The sequence below is a fragment of the Trachypithecus francoisi genome, unplaced genomic scaffold, assembly GCF_009764315.1.
Source record: "Trachypithecus francoisi isolate TF-2019V2 unplaced genomic scaffold, Tfra_2.0 Contig01012, whole genome shotgun sequence".
Lineage (NCBI taxonomy): Eukaryota > Metazoa > Chordata > Mammalia > Primates > Cercopithecidae > Trachypithecus > Trachypithecus francoisi.
The window spans coordinates 1-17,643 of NW_022681070.1; the positions used below are offsets into that span (position 1 = coordinate 1).

Genomic DNA, 17,643 nt, shown 5'->3' on the forward strand with positions numbered 1-17,643 from the left:
CACCTTAAGTGATTGTGCAAGCATTCTATTCAGAAGACACACAAACTTATACTTGCCCTGGGACTTACCTTCAAAGTATTTCCAAACTTCAAGAAAGTGACAAGTTAACATTTGGCCATGGAAGTGCTCAAATAGAGCTATCCTCTCAAGTGCCATTTCCCAATCATAGTATCCTGTATTCTCTTTGCAGAGTGAAATATAATTTGGCGAGGAAGATCAACATGTAGGCCTAGACCAAGACGAAGTTTACAACCTCCTGAGCTGATCGGGAGTATGTGTGAGTGCTTTTAACATTCGTTGTTTTCTATTAGCAGAATGTTTTGTGTGTGATAGTGTTGTTGAACTAGTATACATACACTGTTAAAGGTCTTCTGAGCTGATAAAAAATGATCATGGCATCTCATGAAGGAAAGACTGATCCAAGAGGATTACGTTGTGCGTGTGTGTGTGTGTGTGTGTGTGTTTGTGTGTTTTGGAGACAGAGTCTTGCTCTGTCACCCAGGCTTGGCTCACTGCAACCTCCGTCTCCTGGGCTCAAACAATTCTCCTGCCTGAGCCTCCCGAGTAGCTGGGACTACAGGTGCATGCCGCCAGGCCCAGCTGATTTCTTTTTGCATTTTAGTAGAGACGGGGTTTCACCGTGTTGCCCAGGCTGTTCTTGAACCCCTGAGCTCAAGCAATCCACCTGCCTCGGCCTCCCAAAGTGCTGGGATTATAGGCCTGAGCCACTGCGCCCGGCCTACATTCTGGTTTTGCCTGGATGGATGACCTTGTGTTTCCCAGATTTTGCCCATGACTTCCTCCGTATGCTTATTCATAACAGGTTGCACACATCCATCCCAACATAGATTAAACCACCTTCCAAAGCCCTTGAGGGTAACTCCGTCTTAGAGTAACCTCTCTGTGGGAAGAATAACTTGATGAATAGTAAGTATATGAACAGTGTTGGAGAAATGTCTTTAGACTTACTTATGATCAGAAATATCTATGTATTCTGTTTATTTGCATTATTGACATGTATTGATAACAAATTTTTTTTTCCCGAGACAGAGTCTTGCTCTGTCGCCCAGGCTGGAGTGCAGTGGCGTGATCTCGGCTCACTTGCAACCTCCGCCTCCCGGGTTCAAGCGATTCTCCTGCCTCAGCCTCCCAAGTAGCTGGGATTACAGGCATGTGCCACCATGCCCGGCTAATTTTTGTATTCTCAGTAGAGACAGGGTTTCAGCGTGTTGGCCAGGCTGGTCTCGAACTCTTAACCTCGTGATCTGCTCGCCTTGGCTTCCCAAAGTGCTGGGCGTGAGCCACCGCGCCCAGCCAAAACTTTTTATTTGTACACACACAACCACGGTCCCAGGAGCCCAGTGATGAGGAGCCTCAACAAGAGGAACCACCAACTGAAAGTCGGGATCCTACACCTGGTCAGAAGAGAGAAGATCAGGGTGCAGCTGATATTCGAGGTGCTGGGAAGGGAAAGAAAGAATGTCTATGCGGGGAGGAGGCCTATGTGTGCATCACGCCTTATGCCATGACCAGTAACAGGAGGAAAGAAAACATTAGGAAAGGATCGCAAACATTTGCTGAAAGTTGGCTGGAAAATTGAAGAGTATAGTTTACAGCTTCATGCAGTCCCTGGATATGATGAATCTTCTCTTACCTTTGAAATATATTTTGTATGCTCGAAAATACAGTCCTTGCTAAATCAGATGAGGCAGTTTAATTTTATGCATAAATATGCAGTATTTCACTAGTTTAATTTGTTCTTCTTAGAATGTTGCTGTATGATCTTCTAAGGCATTGTGTCAATAGTGCTGTAAGCACCCTTTAACAGCATGTGGAGTGCCAAGTCATCCTACCTTATAGCACCCTGAATAAAGCCCATTTGCATAAGGATGTTAGCCTCATTTTATTAATAAGAAAACTGAGGCTCTGAAATGGAGGTTTACCAAGAACCTTGTACTCATGGAGACAGAATTCATATTTTGTCCCAAGGTTTGTGTTATCCATGTTGTAATAAGGAAAGGTCAGTGGTTTTGCTTAAGATACTTATTATTTGAATGTGTGTGTACTCTAAGGTAGTTTAGTATTGACTCAGGACAAAACACAGTTCAATGAAGCAGAATAGAAACTCCAGAAAAGAGCTCAATAAATGACAGCCACTCTTTGATTGGTATCCTTTGATCGGTAATTTTTCAGGATGTTTGGTAAAAGGTGGATAACTCAGGACACTGGCATACAGGTAGCTATATTAGCATGATTTCGAAGGGGCTTTTAAAAGTTGTAGAAGCACTTTCATCATTAGAAAACTAAAAGTACCATAAGTCTATCCTGAATCAGAAGTTGTTTACTCACTAGATAGTACTTTTGTGTTCAACACTGGCAGAATTTGGGCCACGGAGTATTTTAGCAATTCGCTGTTAAGAGGTTTCCAGAATATGACTGTCAACAGTGACCACTAATTTCTTTGCACTCAACTTCCTGTACCCTCACTGGAAGACAATGATTTTCCTGTTATTTTTGGTACATTATTCTAAATGTGATTCGTTTATGTAAAGTTACATACAGGGCCCTTAGACCCAAGCATAATGCTAATTTATCTAAATAATTTTCAAGTCACCTCAACAAGGGATGGGTGTCACAACTGTAAGATTTCTCGTAGGCAGGCCAATACATTGATCTAATCCTTCAGAAAATTACATTTCATTTATGATTAAAATTCTATCCATGTGGCAGACTCCAGATTTCTTAGATAGTCGATATTCACTGTTCATAATACACAATGGTAAAGTATGGGAAACGTAGGTGTGGTGTGATTTATCCTCAGATTGTCATTTAAGATAAGAATTCATAATACAGGAAAACAAAAGTGTGCCATCTTTACATCACATTTATTACCACACTGGTCTACAGGCTTTTATTTCATAACACTGAGGAAAAGAATACTATCTTTTCCTTATTTGTCCTTCTTGTTTTCCTGCTTCAATCAAGAACCTCTGTATTTTTTAGTGCCTGACCTGGAAGCTGATCTCCAGGAGCTGTCTCTCAGTCAAAGACTGGGGATGAATGCGGAGATGGTCCTGATGTTCAGGGGACAATTCTGCCAAAAGCAGAGCAATTTAAAACGCCAGAAGGAGGTATGCTATCCATTAAGATGCAAACTTACGTGCTTTCTGTTTTTCACAATATTATACTTTTGATAATAAAAAGAGAGAACGTTACTGCCCCTTTAAAAGCACAATTCAAATGCAGGCCTTCTTTGAAAAGTTGTTCAGACCCCAGATGCCTGACCGGAAGACTTAAACACTATCAGATACAGAAACAAATTGGGTTAAAGCCATATTGAATCATCAAATATGAAAGCATCTTCTTACTTGTGACTATAACCAATAGCTAACTGTTTTCAGATTCTTTTCTAATCTCTGCTTTAAACAAATACATAATGCATTTGTAATACCACTTTATGTGAAATATGCTGAGTACTGAAGGAGGTTCTAGTACCAGATCTGACATAATTTGTGAGATTTTGGATGAATTCCAAAAATTCTACATCCATCTTTTTCTATTGAAAATAGTAAATGCAAATCAGATCTATTAAAATCTGTTTCAAGATTGATTTCTGTATTTTCATGTTCTGTTGGATAGAATACAAAGATATGATTTGTTTTTCATAACAGTTTCACTCCAGTTATAATATCTGAGTTGAGATTTCCTGGTTCCTAAGAAAATGAGTGGGCAACCTGCTCGATGTTTGTTTTCCCGTATGGAGACCTAAATGACTGTTCTTGGATTTTGTTAAATTCTGAATTCTCTGGTTCTTAAAGAATAATTGCATTTTAAATCCTTCCCGCAGTGAACCCTTGAACGACTGAATAATAAAATGGCAAGAGACAGACAGGTTTCTGTTACCAACGAAGTCGGGAGCATGCATGTAGGTCAGTGATGCTCAAGGTGGGTGTAAGATGCCTGTGCTAAGCAGGCTCCCTGCCCTCCTGTCAGTCTTCATGAGCTACTGTGTGTAATTAGATTGAAGACACATATGATAGAATCACCTCTAACCATATCATAGGTTACATATTACAGGTTTCTGCCTTGAGACATCGGATGATGCGATTTAAAGTTCAAAGACTATAACGTCCTCATTCGTGAGTAGTCGACATAAGTATCTTTTACACGTATTTTCCAAATTGCTGGCTGTTAATTAGAAGAGCTTCTGAATTTCAAGGGAGCACTCCATATTTAGGGAAGAAATTACCTAAATGTTTGTACTCTACACTGCTGAACCATTCCATTAGACCATTTACATTCAAAGACAGTTTTCTTTGGAAGGCCGACGTGGGCAGATCACGAGGTCAGGAGATTAAGACCATCCTGGCTAACACGGTGAAATCCCATCTCTACTAAACAAAATACAAAAAATTAGCCGGACCTGGTGGCGGGCGCCTGTAGTCCCAGCTACTCGGGAGGCTGAGACAGGAGAATGGCGTGAACCCAGGAGGCGGAGCTTGCAGTGAGCCAAGATCAGGCCACTGCACTCCAGCCTGGGCGACAGAGCGAGACTCTGTCTCAAAAAAACAAAACAAAAACAAACAAGCAAACAAAAAAGACCTTTTTCAGTCTGTTCCAGGAGCCTACTGAAGAAGCCTCAACTGTATTCTTAGGAAGACTATAATCTTAAATGCATAGATAACACATTACATGATAAAGGAGAAGAATAAAAAATAATAAAAGAGCAATAGAATAAACCTAAGGGAAAAGGAAAGAGGAAATGAATAAAAGACAGATACGAATCATTAGTAAAAGGAAAACGAATCCAAAAGTAACAAATTTAAAAGATATTTTTGGGGGGAAATAGTTATGAATAGAGTATCCAGTAGTTTACACACTCTGAGAAAATGGAAAAAGGTCAACGTGGAACATGAACAAGACACAGATATTGAATATAGGTTATAATTGAAAGTGAAGGAGGCCGGGCGTGGTGGCTCAAGCCTGTAATCCCAGCACTTTGGGAGGCCAAGACGGGCGGATCACGAGGTCAGGAGATCGAGACCATCCTGGCTAACACGGTGAAACCCCGTCTCTACTAAAAATACAAAAAACTAGCCGGGCGAGGTGGCGGGTGCCTGTAGTCCCAGCTACTCGGGAGGCTGAGGCAGGAGAATGGCGTAAACCTGGGAGGCGGAGCTTGCAGTGAGCTGAGATCCGGCCACTGCACTTCAGCCTGGGCGACAGAGCGAGACTCCGTCTCAACAACAAAAAAAAAAAAAAAAAAAAGAAAGTGAATACTCTTAATATTTTCAGTGTATGGAAGAAATGGTTGATATGCTAGGCACATATACATTATTTAATATGTCCCTATAATATGTGAATACCTAAACATCACAAAGACTGGAAGAACTTCTGAAATTTGCTAGTTGTCCCTCAAAAACACTTACTTTTAGAAACAAATAGTTGGCTTCTCCAGATGTCTTACTGTCCTTTCCATTTTCCTTTCCTATCCCTCTATTTCCTTTTTTTTTTTTTGCCACACTGTTCATGATATATAACGGTTTCACGTTTTGACATCAGAAATGATAGTGATAGCTTAAAACTAGTGTGACCATACAATTAATTTACACAAACGGGAATACTTTCAAGTGTAAAAAGGCAGTATTCATATTGACATTAGCACTTTAGGTGAAAATTGGGGGGAAATGATTACGGTACCTTAAAAACCACAGAAGGGTAAACTAGCCCAAAGAACCATTTTTGCACTTCAGATACAACAGATAAAAAACAAATGCAATAAAATGTTTTCTTAAAAGATAGTTTTCAGACTATTTCCAGGAGTCTATTTGGACATCCAGAATGTAGTTTCAAGCCAAAGCATTAAATTAAACATTTTTTTTGTGAATTCCTTTTGTTTCTTAACACTTTTTGTGTGTTGGTTATATTTTTAGTAAAAGTATACACAACGTTTGCTTTCTGCTTTGACCACTTTTTAATAGGTTCACCTGATTTAAAGTGTTCTGACCTCTAACTCTCTTTTGGTTTCCTTGTAGCACTGGAAACCAGGATGTGTTTAAAAAGTATTGATAATGTATATGCTTGGAAATCTATCTTCAAAATCTCTACAGAGGCCTAACTGCATGTAAGCCAATGGGTGACTCATAGGCTTCTGGTTTTAGTCTACTGTATGAAACTAAAACACTGGTGTCCTTTGCATACCTTTAATGTCACCTAAATACGGTTCTGCTAGTAATGTTGTTCTTCTATTATAGGTGAAAGGCAACCACAGGTTTAAATGAATACAAGCTGAAAGAACGCAAACTGGTTTTGTATTAGACATTTGACTTAAAAATACTTGTGGAATTGTAGTGATCGCCACATGGTTGGATGACCAAACCCTGAGTCACAGTGATGAGCCACATCGATGTCCGTCTGCAGAGGGTGGGAGGGGAATGCCACTGGCCTCTGCTTGAGGAGCCCTGCAGCAGAGTGACACCAACCTGCAGTACTGATCTCAGTTATGCCCTGAGGGTCCCAGACGTAAGCAGCCTATTGGTTAGGGTTCCTCGGGGTGTGTGTGTGTGTGGTGTGTGTGTGTGTGTATGCGTGCACACGTGTGTGTGGGTGGGCGGAGAGAGAAAGAGAGAGAGAGAGAGACTGAGTTTGAAGACCTAGCCCATGGTAGTGTTGCGACTGGCAAGTCCAAATCTCACGGAGCAGGATGTCAGGCTGGAGACCCGGGGAGGAGGTGATATGAAAGGTCAAATCCAAGGGCAGCGTGGAGGCAGAATTTCTTCATCTTGTGGAGGACCCCAGTCTTCTTCTCTGAAGGCCTTCAAGGAACTGGATGAGGCCCACCCACATTGGGGAGGGCAATTAGGTTTACCAAAAGTCTGCTGATTTAAATGCTAGTTTTCACGTAAAGAAAACCCTTCACGGAGACATCTACCCTGGTCAAAGTGAACATTTCTCATGCATCGTGGCGTAGCAAAGTTGACACATCAAATTTCCCATCACATCCATCTTATACGAATCCTATTAATGCTGAAGGTCTATCTGACAAAGGCAGGTGACTTCCTAACTAACATTCTGTATTAACCATTTTTATCCAACTCAAGCCAGCATTTCAGGCTCAGCACAACTATGGCCGGGAAGCTGAAGTTGATGTGCACGCCTTCCAGGGATGAGGCAGTGATGGGATATTCAGGGCACACAGGTAAGAACAATCCCAGAGGGCACAGGTGATACCCCTGGACTACAAGACTTTACCCTTGTTAGGGCACCCCCAGCAGGACATACATTCATCAGGTAGGAGCTGGCCAAGGCCTCCATTGTGGCATCCCGCAAAGAAACCTTTCCCTCTAGGGTTCCCCGTTCAGTCTAAACAACTGATTTGCATCTTTGGTTTAGGGGAACTGTCAGCAGGCAAGTCAGTTCAGGGTAGTCACTGACACAGGTTCCTCCTCTTCACAAGCATGGATGACATCCCTAAGGTGTTCTGTGCGAGATGTTCGGAGCTGGGTCACCCTTGCTGTCCCATAGTCGCAGCTCGGTAAGGTGTGATCTTGGGTTCAGGATTCAGTGTGGTTTCAAAATTGGCCTTAGGGTATGACTGTGGGCTCCTCACAGGCAGAGAGACCCACCATCCATACTGTCACTGAGTTTCTCCAATTCAGTGTGGTACCCTGGGACTAGGGACACAGTGCTGACACAATGCTAACCTTGCTTTTGCTGAGTCTGCAAGTAATCAACCACTTTGATTCATTTGGGCTCATTGTCTTCTTACCCGCCAAATCAATGAATATATGACAAGCCAAAATAACAACTGCACTGGTGATCCTTGTGGCCCCGTTAGCCACCATAGGGCTGCTTAGGGACTGCCTGAGCTGTTGACACACTGTGATATTGAGTTGTGTGGTGTTGACTGACTGGAATAGACTGATTCTTCATGGCATCACACACATCAAACAAGTTTTCAGCACATAGTACTGACATAGGGTTGGCCTTGTCACACCTCGGTTATTTACAAATCAGCTTCAGAATCAATGCCATGTCTGATGCCAGCTACACTGCTATTTAACTTACATATTTACATGAAATCACTTGCTGAAGTCAAATGCATTTAAAAAGGTAGACTGATATTCCTACTTGAAATTCCAAAGCAGTTATCACATACTAGAGATGTAGTTGTAAAGAAAAATGGAATGAAAATATTTGAAATTTTAAAGGGATTAAGGAAAGATAACTAGTAAATTTATCTGCAATGTAATGCCTGCATCTTGTTATTTAATTTATTCTTCATAGCAAGTATTTAGTGTAAATATTCTAATTTCACTTTAAAAATGGGGAAACTGTCCCACAGGACGTAAGTATCTTGCCCACCATCTCAAGGCCAGTGTGTAAGAGGCAGGATGGAATCCCATGGCTATGTCATGCCATCACGTGTAAGGAGACAGTGTAGGTAGGGTCCAAGTAATTTTGCTTCAGCAAGTTGCCCCTAGTTGCTTTCCCCTTTCTTCTACCTAGGCCCTAGTTCTTTCATCCAGCTCGATAGCCTGGGGAATTCTCACATATTTTGTGGAAAATAGGATATCCTAACAAAGGATGCAGATAAAGAGATACATAGGGGAAGGAATAGAAGGAAGGGGCAGGGGGCTTCCATGGCCTCTACGGGCATGCCACTCTCCATGTGTTCCACTAGGCAAGAAGCTCTCTGAACCCTGTCCTTTTGGGTTTTGATGGAGGTTTTCATCATATAGGCATGACTGACTAAACTGTTGGCCCGCCATTGGTAATCAACTTAACCTTCAGCCCCTCTCCCTGTCCTGAAGGTTGGGGATGTGGCTGAAAAGTCCCAACCCTCTAATCCCCCATCCTAGAGCTACCTAGGAGCTGCCAGCAAATGGTCAACTCACTAGCATACAAAAAGATATCACTATGTGGAGATTCCAAAACCTGTAGGAGTTGTATGACAGTAAGCAGGGTCCAGGACCAAATATATATATATTCACAATATCACACATGTGCATACCAGCTCAATCAGAATGCAGCGTTGCAAAAATGATACTATATTTTATTCAGACAGAGTCGCATTCACCCAGGCTGGAGCTGCAGTGGCGTGAACATGACTGCCTACGTCCTCGACCTCCTAGGCTCAAGGGATCCTCCCACCTCAGCCTCCAGAGTAGCTGAGACTACACCTACATACATATGTGCATATATTCATACATTCATTCATCTGTTTTTGTAGAGAGGGGGTTTTGCCATGTTGCCCAAACACGTCTCAATCTCCCAAGCTCAGGCAATCTTCCTGCCTCAGCATCCCAATGTGCTTGGATTACAGGAATGAGCCACTGCACCCGGCCAAAATGTTCAATACTGTCTAATATGTGAGAATAAATGAACAACAGGTGTGTGATACTTCTTTGGAGAAAACTGGAAAACTTTATTGAGATTTTTAAAAGTCAAGTATCTCGGATAAATCCTGTTTGCATTCTTTCGGTTGTCTTTGTTTAAAGCTGTGGTTTCCCTTCCCCTGCGATAGAAACATAACAGGCAGGAACATTACCAGCAGAACTCTATTCAGATGAAATTAAAGGCATGCAAAGGACACCAAAGGTTTAGTTTTATACAATGGACTAAAACCAGAATCCGAAGAGTCTCCCTGTGGCTAATATTCAACTAGACCTCTGTGGAGACTTTGAGGATACACTTCCAAACATATACATTAGCAACATTTTTAAAACACACCCTGCTTTTTGTGCTAGAAGGAAACCAAAAGACAGTCTGAGGACAGATCACATTAAATCAGGTGAATCTATTAGAAGGGGCTTAAAGTAGATGGCAAACAATGTGTAGAGTTTTACTGAAAATACAACAGAACACACAAAAAAAAAACCCTAAGAAACAGAAGGAATTTGTGAAAAAATTCCTCCAGAAAAAAATGCGTAATTTAATGTTTTGGCTTGACAGTATGGTCTGAATGTCCAATAGGTTCCTGCAGACAGTCTGAAAGCTATCTTTTGAGAAAACTGTTAATGTCACATTAGGAAATACATAAGCAAAATGAATAGAAAGGCCAGTATTGCATTTGTTTTTTCTCTATTGTGAAGAAGTGCTATGATATTGCTTTGAGCTAGTTGACCCTTCTTTGTTCTTTTTTAACATACACTAACCATTTGCATCCAGTTTTCACCTATAGTCCTCATGTCAATATGAATAATGACACTTTTTTCACTGGAAAGTATTCCCATTTGTATAATTAATTAAATGGTCATATAAGTTTTAACGTATCACGATCATGATTGATATTAAAATGTGAAAGAGTTATACATCATAACCAGTGTGGGGAAAAAAAAAAAAAAGAAATGGAGAGGGAAATGAAAACGGAGAGTAAGACATCTGGAAAAGCTAAACATTTGCCTCTAAAAGTAACTGTTTTTCAGGGACAACTAGCAAATTTCACAAGTTCATGCACAGTCTTTGTGGTGTTCAGATATTCAGGTATTGCAGGGATATATTAAATAATGTAGGCATCCCTAGCGTGTCAACCATTTCATCCATACTCTGAAAATACTGTGTTTAAGAATGTATTCACTTTCAATTATGCCCTACATTCAATATCTGGGTCTTGTTCATATTCCGTGTTGTGCTTTTTCCATTTTCTTCAAGATTGCTTCATCTGCTGGATGCTGTCTTCCTAGCTATTTCTCAAAAGAATGATCTATTAAATGTATTACTTTTCGATTAGTTTTCCCTTTGTTAATGATTCATACCTTTCATTTACTGCCTGTTTCCCTTTCCCTTAAGTTTATTCTGTGACTCTTTTATTTTTTATGTCTCAGTATTATTTTCTTGTATCATGTAATTTGTTATCTATTTTAATAAGATATGCATTTAACGGTATGACTGTCCTAAGAATACAACTGAGGCTTGTTCAGTAGGCTCCTGGAAATCGTCTACACACTATCTATTAATGTAAATAGTCTAATGGAGTGGTTCACCAGTGTGGAGTAAATCATTTAGATAATTTCTCCCCTAAAAATGCAGTGCACCCTTTAAATTCAGAAGTTCTTCTAATTAAGTCAGCAATTTGAAAAATGTGTAAAAGATACTTATGTGGACTACTCAGGACTTAGTACGTTATAGTCTTTGAACTTTAAATCATATCATCTGATGACTCAAGGCAGAAACCTGTAATATATAACCTCTGATATGGTTAGAGGTTACCGTATGTGTCTTCAATCTAATTACACACAGTAGCTCATGAAGACTGACAGAAGGGTAGGGAGCATGCGTAGCACAGGCATCTTCCAACCACTTTGAGCATCACTGACCTACATGCAGGCTCCCTACTTCATGGGCCACAAAACCTTGACTGTCTCTTTCTATTTTATTATTCAGTCATTCAAGGCTTCACTGTGGGAAGACTTTAAAATACAATCAATCATTGGGTCCAGCGAGGGAGGTGGTTCACACCTGTAATCCCAGCATTTTGGGAGGCCGAGGCAGGTGGATCACTTGAGGTCAGGAGTTCGAGCCCAGATTGGCCAACATGATGAAACCCTGTTTCTACTAAAAATACAAAAAATTGTTGGGCATGGTGGCATGCACCTGTAATCCCAAATACACGTGAGGCTGAGGTATGAGAATCGCTTAAACCCGGGAGGCAGAGGTCACAGGGAACCAAGATCGGACCACTGCACTCCATCCTGGGCGGCCGAGGGAGACCTCGTCCGAAACAACACAACACAAAACAAAACAAAACAAAACAAAAGCAAAAATAAAAATAAAACAATCATTAAGAGTCTGAGAGAATTCAGGATTTGACAAAATTCAAGAACACTCATGAAGGTCTCCTTACGGAAAAACAAACATCAAGCAGAGTGCCCGCTTGTTTTCTTAGAAGCAATGAAATCTCAACTCAGATATTACAATTGGACTGAAGCTGATCGTTATGATACACAAATCATGAAAATCCGAGTATCTTTGCATTCTCTCCAACAGAACCAGAGCATGTAGAAATCAGCACTGAAGTGGACTTTAATCTATCTGATGTGCATTCACTACTTTCAATAAAAGCAAAAATGGGTGTAGGATTTATGTGATTTATCCAGAAGCTCACAAATTATGTTAAGAGCTGGTACGAGAATCTCCTTCAGGGATCAGCATATTTCATACAAAGTGGTATTACAAGTGCATTATGTTTTTGTGAAAAGCAGAAATCACAAAATAATCTGCAAATTGTTAGCTGTTGGTTATACTCAGAAGTAAGAAAATGCTTTGCTATTTGATGATTCAATATGGCTTTGACCCAATTTGTGTCTGTATCTGACAGTGTTTCAGTTTTGCAGTCAGGCTTCTAGGGTCTGAATTACCTTCCAAAGAAAGTCTGCATTTGAACTCTATTTTTAAAGGGGCAGTAAGATTCTCTCCTTTTATTATCAAAAGTATAATATTATGGAATACAGACAGCACATAATTTTGAATCTTAATGGGTAACATACCTCCTTCTGGCATTTTAAATTGCTCTGATTTTGGCAGAATCTTCCCCTGGACTTCAGGACCATCTCCGCATTCATTTCCAGTCTTTGACTGAGACAGCTTCTGGAGATCAGCTTCCAGGTCGGGCACTGAAAAATACCAAGGATGTCGACTGGAGCAGCCAAACGGGAATGATAAATAAGGAACTGATCCTTTTCTTTTCCTCGGTGTTATGCAGTAAAAGCCTATAAGCTACTGTGGTAATAAATGTGAAGCAAAGATGTCCCACGTTTGTTTTCCTCTATTATGATACCTTATCTTAAATGACAATCTGAGGATAAGTCTCAGCACACCTACATTTCCCATACTTTACCATTGTGTATTATAAACACACAGCTACCTAGGAAAACCGAAGACGGCCTCATGGATAGCATTTTAATCATAACTTAAATGTAATTTTCTGAAGGATTAGATCAATGTATTGGTGAGCCTATGACAAATCTTATGGTCCTGACACTCATCCCCTGTTGAGGTATCTTGAAAATGTTGGGGTTAAACTTTATTAAAGTAATTCTTAGATCCAAAGGCCCCTATATGTGACTTTCCATACATGAATGTCATTAAGAAAAAAAGTACGAAATATAACAGCAAAACCACTGTCTTCCAGTGGGAGTACGGGTACTGAAGTGCAAAGAAATTAATGAGCATTGTTGACAGTCATATTCTGGAAACCCCTTAACAGGGAATTGCTAAAATAATCCATGGTCCAAATTCTGTCTCTGATTAGTTTGAAAATGCTATCCGTTGAGAAAACAATTTCTGTTTCATGATAATCTTATCGTACTTGGGGTTTTCTAATTATAAAAATATTGAAACAACTTTTCAAAGCCCCCTCCATATCCTACTAATAAAGTTACCTGTGCGCCAACATCCTGAGTTATCCACCTTTTACCAAACACACTGTCAAAAATATACATCAAAGGAAACAGTGGCTGTCATTCATTGACTTCTTTTCTGGAGTTGCTATCCTGCTTCACTGAACTGCGTTTTGTCCTGAGCCAATATCGAAGTACCTTATAGTACAGACACATTTGAGTATTAAGCATTTTTGAGCAAAATCATTCACATTTTCTAAAATAGATGGTAGGAAGAATGCATACCTTGGAACAAAATACGAATTCCTTCTCCATGAGTCAAGTTTTCTTGCTAAGTCTCTATCTCTGAGCCTCAGTTTTCTTATTTATTTATTTTTATGTTTTGAGACGGAGTCTCGCTGTGTCACCAAGGCTGGAGTGCAGTGGTGTGATCTCGGCTCACTGCAACCTCTGCCACACGGGCTCAAGAAATTCTCCTGCCTTAGCCTACTTAGTAGCTGAGATTGCAGGTGTGTGCCACCACGCCCAACGAGTTCGTATATTTTTAGTAGAGACAGGATTTCACCATATTGGCCACGGTGGTCTCGAACTCCTGACCTCAAGTGATCCGCCCACCTCGGCCTCCCAAAGTGCAGGGATAACAGGGGTGAGGCACCACGCCCGGCCTCCGTTTTCTTATTTATAAAATGAGGCTAAGATTCCTTTGCAAATGGGCTTTATTTGGGGTGTTATATGGTAGGGTGACTTGGCACTCCACATGCTATCAAAGGGTGCTTACAACACTGTGAACACCATGGCTGAGAAGATCTCACTGCAACATCCTAAGACTATCACGTTAAACTGGTGAAATAATGTACATTTTTATACAACCAATTAAATGGTTTCATCTGATTTAGGAAGGACTATATTTTCAAGCATACAAAATGCATCTCAAAGAAAAGAGAAGATTCATCATATCCAGGGACTGCAGGAAGCTGCAAACTATACCCATCACACTTCCAGCCTCTTGCAAAACTCTCAGCAAATGTTTGAGATCCTTTCCTGTTGTTTTCCTTCCTCCTGTTACTGGTCATGGCATAAGGCATCATGCACACACAGGCCTCCTCCCCCCATAGACATTCTTTCTTTCCCTTCCCAGCACCTTGAATCTCAGCTGCACCCTGATCTTCTTCTCTCTTCTGACCAGGTGTATGATCCTGACTTTCAGTTGGTGGTCCTTCTTGTTGAGGCTCTGGCACTCTGGGCTCCTGGGACAAGGGCAGGGGCATGGTGTGTGCATGGGCAGATAAAAAATTCTTCTTATCAATGCATGTCAATAATATGAATATACAGATTACACAGATACTTCTGATCATATGCATGTTTAAAGACATGCTCCAACACTATCCCAAAACTATTCCACATACTTATTCTTCATTAAGTTACTCTTCCCATAGAGAGGTTACTCTGAGACCATTACCCTCAATGGCGTTGGAAGCCATTTTAATTCATGTGGGGTTGAATGGGTGTAATGTGCTATGAATAAGCACGAGGAGGAAATCACCAGTCAAATCGAGGAACACAAGTTCACACATCCAGGCGAAAACAGTGTATAGTCCTCTTGGGTTACTCTTTCCTTCACGAGATGCCATGATCATTTTTTATCAACATGGGAGACCTTTATCAGTGTATCTATACTAGTTCAACAATAACTACCACACACACACACAAAACTTCTGCTATTGGAAAAAATCGAATGTTCAGTTACTCACAGGCATAGGCCCAACCAGCTGAGCAAGTCGTAAACATCGTCTTGGTCTATATCTTCTTCCTCGCCAACTCATATTTCAGTCTGCAAACAGAACAGTGTGCACTTTGCCGAGGCTGAGGGGGATGGATCACCTGAGGTCAGGAGTTCGAAGCCAGCTTGGCCAAAATGGTGAAACCCCGTCTCTACTAAAAATACAAAAACTTAGCCGGGTGTGGTGGTGAGTGCCTTAATCCCAGCTAGTCGGGAGGTTGAGGCAGGAGAACCGCTTGAACCCGGGGGCGAATGCTGCAGCCAGCCGAGATCGCGCCATTGCACTCCAGCCTGGGCAACAAGAGCAAAACTCCGTCTCAAAAAAACCAAACCAAACCAAACCAAACCAAACCAAAAACCAGAATATCGTGACTGGAAAAATGCATGTGAGTGGATACTACATTTGAGCACTTCCATGGCCAACTGCTAACTTGCAATTTTTAAAAATTTGGTAAGACATGGAAAAGTAAGTCAGAGGGCATGTATAAGTGCGTATGCCTTCTGAATCGAATACTTGCACAGCCACTTATGTTCGTCAAGCTAGCTGAGCAATGCCTTAGGGCTTATGGCAAGAGACGCACGGTATTTCCAATGAGGTTTGGTTTCACAATTGGACTCTCCATCGCGAGACATTTAGGAAAATACAGCTTGAGAATTAAAATTAAAGTGCCCATGGCTTTTGTCACACACCCTTTGCTAGGCCCATTTCCCCCCTAAAATCGAGTTTTGTTGGAATGCGTAGCCCCTCCCACCCATTCGAACTTCCAAGATGGAGCTGAGAAGTTGCCACATAGCACTGGGCAGTCCTCACCGGGCGGGCACCTCTGCGGTTCATTATATAAACCTTGGGGTGGCGGTCACCAGTCCGCGGTGTTCCCAATTTCCAGGCCCCTTCCTTACCGCCCACGACATTCCAGGCCTGATGCCCCTTGAGGAGTCTGGAATTTGTCCTCTGTTGGAAGTTCTAGGCGTTTCTGGGACTGGAATACCACCAACAGCACCCCAGCATCGCCCCAGCTTCACCTAACCCCCGTCCCACTCTGAGGCCCTGCTTCTTCCTTCGTTCTGACCCCGACAAGACAAGAAGGCCATAGCTGCGGGGCCGCACGAGAAGGACGACGACATCAAGCCCCTTCTCACTCGGAGTCACCAATCATGTGCCCCGACCCTCTGGAAGCCCGCTGGCTCCTCCGCACTCTCACTCACGCTTCAACTCCTAGTTGGAGCGGCCTGTGGACCTACTGGCTGCGTCTCAGCAGGGGAGAAAGAATCCAGACCTCCGGGACCCGAGCTGCAGGATCACAGCTCCCCGGCGTTCACCATACGGGCGAAGGGCCAATGGGAAAACGCCCAATGAATATGCGCACTAAGGAGGCACCAAAGGAGCATGCGCAGTGAGGTCCCCTCCTGCCTTAAGAGATGCACTGCCCTTCCTTATCTCCCCATGCCCTGTCCTCTGCTCCTTCCAAGGTCCCCACTAAGGACTTTGGAATCCATCCTCTCTGTATGGTATTTTTTATGCCTCTGAGACTGAAATACTGCAAATAATGTCACCCTTCAACTCATTCCATGTTCATCTGACCCTCCTCCCCACTATGCCCTTACTTCCTCCCCTGCCCAGGACCCCACAACAGCAAGGCCATGGTGATGTCGCTGCCTTTTAGTAGAAGGATGAGGATCTATATGAGGCCATGGACCGAGTGGTCCAACCTACGGGAAGCCCTTCTGCTTTCCCTCCACTCACTGACGCTTCAACTTCTGGGAGGACTGCTCTGCTGACCTACCAGCTGTGTCATAGTTGGCAAGAAAGAAGTCATGATGTTTCCTTCCACAGCTCTGCAGGATAGAAGATAGACAGCAAGTCACATGGGCAGCAGGAACTTGCTTAGCAAGGGGCATGCCCACTGAGTCTGCCACTTGCAGGGTCGACCATGGTTTTCCTGCTGTTCTCGTACCCGCATCCACAGGATGTTTGTAGTGGAAAGAAGGGCACTTGAGAGAGCATTTGTTTTTCTTTGACCAAACAATCTCATGCATCGAGAAACGTTGGGAACACACAGTCCTATGTCACCCATAATGGAGGATGTGTCTCAGAAAAGCCTGTTGTGAAAGAAATAAACTATTTTTATATCTTTATTTATCAATGCTTTTTTTTTTTTCTCAGACAGCGTGTGGCTTTCTCTCCCAGGCTGGACGGCAGTGAGATGACAATACCTCACTGAAGTCTGGATCTCTTGGGCTCAAATAATCCTCGTGCTGAAGCCTCTCAAATGGATGGTACTACAGGTGCGAACACCACACCTGAGCAATTAATTTATTTTTTAGAACATTGTCTCAGTCTGATGCCACACTGGTCTTGAAGTTTTGGGCTCAAGCGATCATCCCACCTTGACCAATTTTTACACATGCTTTGATTAATCACTTTTTTCCTCTGGTTCTCAGTTTTCTGCCATGCTTCTAATGAATGGAATTGAATAAACTCTTCTGCAGACTAAATATATTTACACATGCTTAATTTTTTGG

General features: G+C 42.0%; 1 protein-coding gene and 1 pseudogene across 2 annotated transcripts; one reads left to right on the forward strand and one right to left on the reverse strand.

The window, feature by feature from the left end:
- The first annotated feature begins 204 nt into the window (after positions 1-204).
- LOC117090403 lies at positions 205-6,277 on the forward strand (annotated as a pseudogene).
- Positions 6,278-9,374: 3,097 nt separating this feature from the next.
- Positions 9,375-16,450, reverse strand: LOC117090413 (X antigen family member 5). Of its 2 annotated transcripts, none has more exons than XM_033222719.1 (5): positions 16,363-16,450; positions 15,092-15,171; positions 14,482-14,587; positions 12,489-12,614; positions 9,375-9,517 (listed from the first exon to the last, which is right to left on the reverse strand). In XM_033222719.1, the coding sequence occupies exons 2-5, from the start codon at positions 15,161-15,163 to the stop codon at positions 9,495-9,497; spliced, it is 327 nt and encodes a 108-aa protein (XP_033078610.1). In that variant the 5' UTR covers positions 15,164-15,171; positions 16,363-16,450; the 3' UTR covers positions 9,375-9,494. The 2 variants fall into 2 exon arrangements, with proteins under 2 accessions (XP_033078610.1, XP_033078602.1); XM_033222711.1 differs by having other exon boundaries at positions 16,327-16,443.
- Between the last annotated feature and the right edge of the window lie 1,193 nt (positions 16,451-17,643).

Bases quoted from the DNA above. Each gene is read 5' to 3' on its own strand.
- LOC117090413 (XM_033222719.1), bottom strand. From the start codon at position 15,163: ATGAGTTGGCGAGGAAGAAGATATAGACCAAGACGATGTTTACGACTT. The intron at 12,615-14,481 runs GTGCTGGGAAGG...GGTATTTTTCAG, and splicing joins GGGTGCAGCTGAGATTCAAG to TGCCCGACCTGGAAGCTGAT. The intron at 9,518-12,488 runs GTATGTTACCCA...TTTCTATCGCAG, and splicing joins ATTTAAAATGCCAGAAGGAG to GGGAAGGGAAACCACAGCTT.